This window comes from Pezoporus wallicus, unplaced genomic scaffold (genome assembly GCF_028554395.1).
Source record: "Pezoporus wallicus isolate ANWC-B61680 ecotype Strahan unplaced genomic scaffold, APGP_CSIRO_Pwel_v1 contig_13237, whole genome shotgun sequence".
NCBI classification, from domain to species: Eukaryota; Metazoa; Chordata; class Aves; order Psittaciformes; family Psittacidae; genus Pezoporus; species Pezoporus wallicus.
In genome coordinates this window covers 1-8,547 of record NW_026642017.1, presented here as the reverse complement: position 1 = coordinate 8,547, position 8,547 = coordinate 1, and the positions used below count along the sequence as shown (strand labels likewise).

The window sequence follows — 8,547 nt, the reverse complement described above, 5'->3', positions numbered from 1 at the left end:
CCTGGCAAATTATTACAGGAAGGGAGGTATTTGTAAACAAAGGGGTGTTTTGTAAATACCAGTCCTTTTCACTCCAACAACAAACAGAGCACCTCTTTAACACAGGCTAAAGGCATGTTTATTCATCAGAAAAGAAACTTTCACACAGCTGGCTGATTTACCTTATTAGTTTGTAGAACTCTAGCATGGAACAAAGCTGGTAAGGCGTGAAGCCACAGGTAAGCATAGGAGCGGATGGCATAGGCTGGAGAGTATTCCCATGTCTGAAACCCCTTTCCATAAACGAGGTAGTGCGTCTACAATTCAGATTAAACAAACACGCATTACACAGAGCAGACAGGTTTGCATTCCTCACCCCTGAATCCCTAAGAAAATTTCTCTGAAACGCAGAGATTAGCGCAAGGTTCAAGATAAATCTGCATTTGCACAGCCAGCTACAAACTCTCAAGTATCTCGGAGGAGACAAAGCCACTTACCGGTTCCCAATAGTTAAAGGTCTCATCGCAGTCAGAGATGTTGCTTAAGAGAGCTGCACAGAACCTGGCTGAAATGAGACACTTAAAAGCCGTTGATCCTTCAGGAGCCCAAACTTGTCCTGCTTTGCTCCCAGGTGATCTAGTCCAAAGAGAAAAGTACAGATACACACCTAGAAGACCCGGCAACTAGCTCAAGACTAACAATGCGATGCAGAACTAACAAAGAGATGCAGAACAGACAAGCGTATCTGCATCTCTGTCACCTAAGTATCTTTCATTCACTCCTTTCTTTGGGGGTTACCGGTTCCGTGCCAAGGAAGAACCATCTTCCACCCCACACCATAACGGAACAAGGGCCCTGGGTGCTTAACGCACGGCAGCAGGACAGCCCCCAGGGTCTGCCCTCCTCCCACCACCAAGGCCACGCAGAGCTACCACAGGCAGGGGAGGAACTCCACCGACAGGACGCCGGGGAGATCCCATTCCCCCGGCACACACGGAGCCGGCTGGGCACGCACCAGCCCCTGCAGGGGGCTCGCTCCGGGCCCTTTCAGGACGCAAAGACCAGGAAGTAGCTGGGCGGGAGCTCGCAGCGGCAGCGGCCGCGGCCGCGGCCCCGGCCCCGCCGGCGACTGGGGATGCCGCTGCGAACCCGCCCACGACAGGCGGCCGCGCGCACCGCCCGGCTGCAGGGGTACGCGCCCGGCGCCCACCGCGTCCCGGCCCCGCCTCGCCGCGGACTCCCCCCTCCCGACGCCGGCCCCGGCACCTACTCCAAGCGGGCTTCCTCCGTGACCGCGGCCTCCGACCGCGGCCGGGCCGCCTCCCCGCCACCTCCAGCTCGCAGCCGCTGCCGAGCCCCCTTGGCGGCCATGCCGAGAACGGGAAGCCGAGAACCCCCGCTACCTGGCCCGAGCGAACGGAACGACAGCGCTGCCGAAGCCGCCGGCCGCCATGCCGGGTGTGGGCACGGGCGCGCGCCTCCACGCCGCCTGCGCGGGCCGCCGTCAGCTCGCTCCGCCGGAGTGCGGAGCGCGCCCCGCAGCAGAGGAAGCGGAGCCGGAACACGGCTATGGTAGCCGCCGGTCGCCCCTTCCCACGACTGCGAGACGGCAGCAGCCCCGCGGCGGTGGATGCTCCCGAGGGCATACCTCCCCGTCCCTGCCCGGGCGAACTCGGGCAGGACAGTAGCCAAACAGACAGGAGACGGTTGGAGAAAGCGCTTTATTGGGTAACCGCCGCAGTAAATAGCTGGGAAAAGGGCAGCGACAAAAGCTGTTGCAGGACAGTTCCTGCTCACGACCGCGTTGTCGTGCGCGTTCTTCCCGCACTTCCACTCCTCGCTCGCTCTTGCCCCGATGGTCCTTCCACGCTCGACGGACCCCTCCGCCAGCAGCCGCTGCAGGGGCCAGAGGAGGCAGTCAGGGCCGAGCAGTCCCCGCTGCTCCGCCGGCCCCGCAGCATACGCCCCCCCCTCCCCACCCCCCTACCCCCCCCCCCCCCCCCCCCCCCCCCCCCCCCAAACACCTCGGCATTCGCCTTTTCTCACCGGAGCGAGGTTCCGGGGCTCCGCCGGCGTTGGAGGCGTGCTCGGAGGCGGCACCCTGGGCACGCGCTGCTGGGCGTGCAAAGCAGCGGCTGGAGGGGGCGGCCCTGGTCCCCAAGCCCCTCTGGGGCTCCCTCTCTCCCGTTCAGGGACACCCTGACCCGCACCCCACTAGGGGGGCGGTCACCCCACGCAGGCTGCCAGCTGCGCGCTCTGTAGAGTGCGGGGCAGTTCCTGCCCTAGGGGCAGCGGAATCGCTGGAAGCTCTGGCAAGGGCAGGTCCCGGGAGGGGCGGGGGGCTTGGGCAAAACCTCCCGAAGTGGGTCTCTCCCCCCACCCTCGGGAGAAGCTGTCGCTTTAACGCCGAGCAGCTGGTTGCAAACGGGGTGGTGTTTGAGGCGGGCAAGCGCCGCTGGCCACCCTCGACCTGCTCCCATCCCACCCTCCTCGCCGTGCCCTAGGCCGCTCGGTCTCTGCTCTCAGGCCCAGGACTCTGGACAAACAAAAGCAGGGATGTTCCTCCGGGGCGGGCGCCCCCCGGTCCACCGGGCGGAGGAGTGGGCAGAGGCTCCCCGGTTCCTTGGCAGCAGCCCCCGGAGGAGAAGGTTAAACAGAGGCATCCCTCGCGTGTGGAACTGCAAGGAAAGAGCGAGCCGGAGGAGAAGCAGCGGGCTGAAGAAGGGCCCAGAGAAAGGCACTCCGGGCAAAGGGACGGTCCCTGTCACCGGGGCTGCAGTCACACTACAGCATCCTTAGTGCTTTGGGGAGGGTCTTTATGGGTGTGGGGGAGGTACTTGGCTCAGGGCCGTTCCCTGGCGGTTTAGAAGCCATTCCAGTTCTGGCGTGAGAAGACACAGATTCCGAATTGTTGCCCCTGCAAGGTTGGGGCCAGGGACACCCGCCTGCTTACAGGGGGCCCTCCCAGCACTCCCACTGGGAGCAGGGGACACTCACAGCCCTCCTTACAGGGTGGCTCCCCTCACCTCAGCGCTCCCAACAAGCCCCACGGAGCCTGAGGCTCCGACCTGCGCCCGACTTACGGGCGGGCCTCGTGGCTGCAGCACATCATCATCATCGTCACCATCATCATCTTGTACTTCTGCAGGAGCCCAGCGAGCGACCTCGACCCCAAGCAGGGGGAGGTCAGCCCAGCCAAAGGTGGGCCTGCGCCCTCTGAAGGGCGAGGGAGGGTTCGTTCCTGTGGGCTGGCTAAAACAGCGTCCCAAGCCCTGCTTAAAGCGAGCTGGGGCTGCTCCAGGGGACAGAGGGCTCCACCGATTATTGTGGCTGTGCGTGGAAGCCCGAGAGCTTCAACACGCCAAGGGGCAAATGCTGTGACACGCCCTGACAACAGGGGGTCACGCTGGCGGGTCACCAGCGGGACAGGCAGCCACGCAGGCAGAGACCCAGGTCCTGACTGCAGGCGGGTCGCATTGCCCGCACCACGACTAAGCGGCTTGGTGCCGTCCTTGGAAAGAAGGGGCGAGTCCAGACCGTCCCTCCGCTCACGGACTCAGAGGGGGGCCCCCTGTTACTGCACAGAGCCCGGCTCTCCCGGGAAGTTCAGGCTAAGTACGCTGCAGCTATTTTAACAAGGGCCTAAACAAGCTCATTCTCCTGCTCATGCACACGCACGCAAAGACACGCACGCAATCGCAGACACAAACAAGGAAAGAAGTTCCACAAAGGGAGCGTGGGCCCCGTGCAGCCAATGCCTGGGGAGTCACCCTACTTGCGAGCAGGAGAGGAGAGCCTCGGACCGGGCCCGGGGCTGCGTGGAAGCCGGAGAGCTTCAACACGCCAAGGGGAAAACGCTGTGACACGCCCTGACAACAGGGGGTCACGCTGGGTAGGCCACCAGCGGGCAGAAAGCTGCTGGGGCAGGGAAACGGCCCTCCCCTGCTTACAGGGTGGCCTAGGGGTCCAGAGAGCTCCATTTCCCCCTCGGGTGCGGGGACGGTGGCTCTCACCCTCCTTACAGGGTTGCCACGCTCTCTGGGCAGCCAAACCGTGGGGCATCGTGGCAAAGGCCAAAGACTCCAGCCGTGTTTACAGGGAGATCACGCAGCGCACCGCCAGTCAAAGGTGTTGGCAGCGCTCTTGTGTTCAGCCCACCGCCCCTCGTCTAGCTCACCCGTGGTGCTCACTGGCACCGTTCCACACAATGTTCTTGTCCTGGGACGGCTGCCAAGGAAGTGAGGGCTCAAGCAAAAACCAGGTCCCCCGCCCGGGGGAGTGAGGGACATCAACCTCAGAGGAAGGTCCCAGACAGGTTCGCCCCAGCCTCCCACCTTCCCCACTAGTGTCCACCCTCCTAAACTGCCCCAGGTACTGAGAGCAGAGAGAAAGAAGCCCAGGGCAGGGCACGCCCAACCACACATCTCAGCCCCGTGCCTCTGAAAGGTCAGGGACAGAAACACCCATTTGATTAAAGGGGTCCCTCCCTACACCTCCCGCCCAGCAGAGGGGCCACACACAGCCCTTCTTACAGGGCGGTCCCCCTCAGCTCAGCACTCCCAACAAGACGGAGCCCGAGTTACGGGCTGGCTAACCCGGCTGCAGCACAACGCCCCATATTCAGGAGCTCCTCTTCCCCCCACCCCAGGCTGCGGAGATGGTGGCTCTCCCCCTGCTTACAAGGTTGCCCCTCTCTCCGGGAAGGCTACCCACCCACGGAGCAACATGGCAAAAGCAAAGACCCCAACCCTGGTGACAAGGAGGGCACCCAGCTCAAAGCCAGCCAGGGCACCCCAAAGGTGCCACTGACGCCCTTGTGTGACCCCAGCCCCCGTGACAAGGAGGTCCCTGTGCCCAGAGTGCCTTTCACTTTCCTCCTCTTCAGCCTCCCGGGCTTCCCCTCTCCGCTCCTCTTCAGTCTCCCGGGCTTCCCCTCTCCGCTCCTCTTCAGTCTCCCGGGCTTCCCCTCTCCGCTCCTCTTCAGGGTCCTGGGCTGAAGGCGCTCTTGCCTATCACTGCCACACGACGGACGCCGCCTCTGTCTGCTCCGGAGACCGGTGCGAAGGCAGGAGAGCGCGGTCAGGGACGAAAGGGACCGGGAGCTCCCCACAGCCCCGCCCGGCCCCGTGGGAACTGTCCCCAGCACCACCGGCCCCGCCGTCCTCCCACACCTACTCCCGACTCCCCTCCCTCTGCCCCCCGCCCCCCCACCTCCCACCCGGTAAACGCTCACCTATCAGCTCCTCTCACGGGATGGGTGCTCCGGGGCTCCCTGCAGGGACGAGGGTGAAGAGCTCTCTGCTGCTCCGGGCCGCTCCAGGCGGAGACTGGATCCTCCGTGGTCCTGCTGCACCCCCTGCAGCGATGCCTGCGCGCGCCTCCCGGGAAGGCGCACAGCCCAGCCCGGCCGGCGGGACCCGACCGCCGCCAGCCCGCGCCGGGGCGGACGCGGACCCTTCCCTGACAACACCGCTTCCCACCCGCCCCGAGGCAATTACAGACCCTTCCCCACCAAGACAACGGCTCCGGCTCCATCTATCGTGAGGCAATTACAGACCCCCTCCCCACCAAGACATCAGCACCGACTCCCCTCTATCCTGAGGCATTTACAGACCCTTCCCCACCAAGACGACGGCACCGGCTCCCATCTATCCTGAGGCAATTACAGACCCCCTCCCGACCAAGACATCGGCACCGGCTCCCCTCTATCCTGAGGCAATTACAGACCCTTCCCCCCCAAGACAACAGCACCGGCTCCCCTCTATCCTGAGGCAATTACAGACCCTTCCCCCCCAAGACGACGGCACCGGCTCCCCTCTATCCTGAGGCAATTACAGACCCCTCCCCACCAAGACATCAGCACCGGCTCCTATCCCTCCTGAGGCAATTACAGACCCTTCCCCCCCCAACGACGACGGCGGCACCAGCTCCCCTCTATCCTGAGAGAATTACAGATCCCTCCCCCCCAAGACGACGGCACCGGCTCCCCTCTATCCTGAGGCAATTACAGACCCTTCCCCACCAAGACGACGGCACCGGCTCCCATTTATCCTGAGGCAATTACAGACCCCTCCCCACCAAGACGACGGCACCGGCTCCCCTCTATCCTGAGGCAATTACAGACCCTTCCCCACCAAGACGACGGCACCGGCTCCCATTTATCCTGAGGCAATTACAGACCCCTCCCCACCAAGACGACGGCACCGGCTCCCCTCTATCCTGAGGCAATTACAGACCCCTCCCCACCAAGACATCAGCACCGGCTCCTATCCCTCCTGAGGCAATTACAGACCCTTCCCCCCCCAAGACGACGGCACCGGCTCCCCTCTATCCTGAGGCAATTACAGACCCTTCCCCCCCAAGACGACGGCACCGGCTCCCATCTATCCTGAGGCAATTACAGACCCCCTCCCCACCAAGACATCAGCACCGGCTCCCCTCTATCCTGAGGCGATTACAGACCCTTCCCCACCAAGACGACCGCACCGGCTCCCATTTATCCTGAGGCAATTACAGACCCCTCCCCACCAAGACGACGGCACCGGCTCCCCTCTATCCTGAGGCAATTACAGACCCTCCCCCACAAGACGACGGCACCGATTCCCTCCCATCCCGAGGCGATCACTACCCTTTCCCCGGCGGCACCGGCTCCCGTCCCGTCCCCCGGCGGGTCCCGCTCCCGTCTGCCTCAGACGCCCCCTCAGCCCCCTGAGGTAAATGCGCGCTCCCGCTCTTCCCGCCCACGCGCGAGGCGCCCCTGAGGTGAGGGGGCACGAGCCCGGCGCGTGCAGCATCCCCTCCACTTTCCCGCCTTCCCGCGAGGCGCCCGGGGCTGCAGCACGCGCTGGGCTCGTGGCTCACCGCACAGTACCACGACCCCGCCTACGCAGCACAAACCCACCCCTCTCCCCTTCCGGCCCCAGGGGCGGTCCTTTTAAACCCCTAAAAGCCCTGCAGCTGGGAGCGATGGGCGCTGCGGAGCACCTGGTGTCGAGGACCGCATTTCCCCATCAATACAAGGCACAGGCAGTGCTCAATCACCCGAAACCAACACACACCTCTCTATCGAACAGTAACACCCAAGTGCTGGTTTATCTCCTTCCGGAGGAGCAGCTGCATCTCCGCCACCAGCTGACGGCTCAGGGCCTTGTCGCAGGACTGAAAGGTCAGCCTGTAGCAGAAGCTCCTCCGTCCTGTCTCTGACTGCTGGAAACTGTCGATTAACTGGATGGACGTGACCGTTTCACACGACACCTGCCTGGCAATGGTGTGAAAAGCAACTTCATCGAACTGTTCCCCATCAGGAACCCAAAAGCTGACATCATGCACATAGGAAGGTGGATAGAGAGAAAAACTCTTGAATAGCCTTAATTCTCCTCTAGGAAATTGATGGAGGAACCGATTGTCTGATGTCCAGAGCATTCGCCAATCACATATTCCACAGATCAGCATGGCTAGGAGGTCAAGATTCAATGAAGCAAAGACAATAACCAGTTCACTGCCTACTAGTTCATAATGAGCTGTCCTTATAACTCCCACACAGGAGCCCTTGTCATGGGAGCCTGAAGTATCTGTCTCCACACAGATTAAGTACTGAATTTTACTAAGCCGAGTTTCAAAAGCAGCAAAGTCATTTAGCTCAGTTGTTTCAAAGCTCATTGCTTCCTGCAGGCTGATACTCAGTTTAAAGCTGGAAACGGTCTGGTGAAGAGAATGTATGCTAGTTTTAATGTTATCCACCAACATCTGGATATAGCTTTTCTCTGTGCCTCTGTTAATGGCGCTTACAAAAAACATCTCATGAAAAACAGGCATCGAGTGAGGAGTGATAAAACACCTCCTGAAAACCAGCCCAGAAAGAACATAAAGTGTCTCTGGGAGAAAAGCTCCTCTTTGTCCTACTGCCTGAGCATAAGGTAGAAGGGAAGGTCTAAGATAATACTGCTTTGAAATGTGGCATCCCTCTTGTACATCCACCCAGCCATTCTTATCTGCATCCCTGCAAAAATCAACATGGTGAAATGAAACTGCATTTGCCAGTCCATTAGACATTTCTTCAGTGCTTGGAGTCTCCTCTGGGTTCAGAATGATCCAAAAGATATTTGAGTCACAGACACCATTGAGTTGACCTTGGTGGAGCAGAGGAAGGCAGGAGTCAATGTTTTGTAACGGAAAGGCTTGGCAAAGCTCTGCAGTGAGCTTCTCCTTTACTGTCCGTACTGGATGATTTGAATTTGGTTCTAGGAAACCCCTGTGAAAAATAAAAGTGTGAATTACACACACCACTAAACAGATTTCCCTGAGATACCTTCCTGTGATCATAATTTGAGCCCAGCAACTTACCCAAAACAGTCTCAGATATAAAGGTTTCTAATAATTACCCAAACAAGCCAAGTCTTTCATCAGAAGTGTTGAAATGGCTCACACGTTTTCAGGACAGTGGTGGTTGTCTCCATGTTACAATCAAGAACTAATTGCACTTTCACTGGTAAAAAAGGAATGAGACTTAACAGTCAGGATCACCACTGCCACTCAGCACAGGCATTACCAGACTACAGCAGTGAATCA

General features: G+C 60.4%; 2 protein-coding genes across 2 annotated transcripts; both read right to left on the bottom strand.

Moving 5' to 3' along the window:
• Positions 1-43: 43 nt before the first annotated feature.
• LOC130608556 (alpha-1,2-mannosyltransferase ALG9-like) lies at positions 44-1,505 on the bottom strand. The gene is made up of 3 exons (XM_057426542.1): positions 1,250-1,505; positions 477-615; positions 44-296 (listed from the first exon to the last, which is right to left on the bottom strand). Exons 1-3 carry the CDS (start codon positions 1,348-1,350, stop codon positions 141-143), a joined length of 396 nt encoding a protein of 131 aa, XP_057282525.1. The 5' UTR covers positions 1,351-1,505; the 3' UTR covers positions 44-140.
• A 5,535-nt stretch (positions 1,506-7,040) lies between these two features.
• LOC130608555 (ferredoxin-fold anticodon-binding domain-containing protein 1-like) lies at positions 7,041-8,541 on the bottom strand. The gene has a single exon (XM_057426541.1). It carries the CDS (start codon positions 8,299-8,301, stop codon positions 7,042-7,044), a length of 1,260 nt encoding a protein of 419 aa, XP_057282524.1. The 5' UTR covers positions 8,302-8,541; the 3' UTR covers position 7,041.
• Between the last annotated feature and the right edge of the window lie 6 nt (positions 8,542-8,547).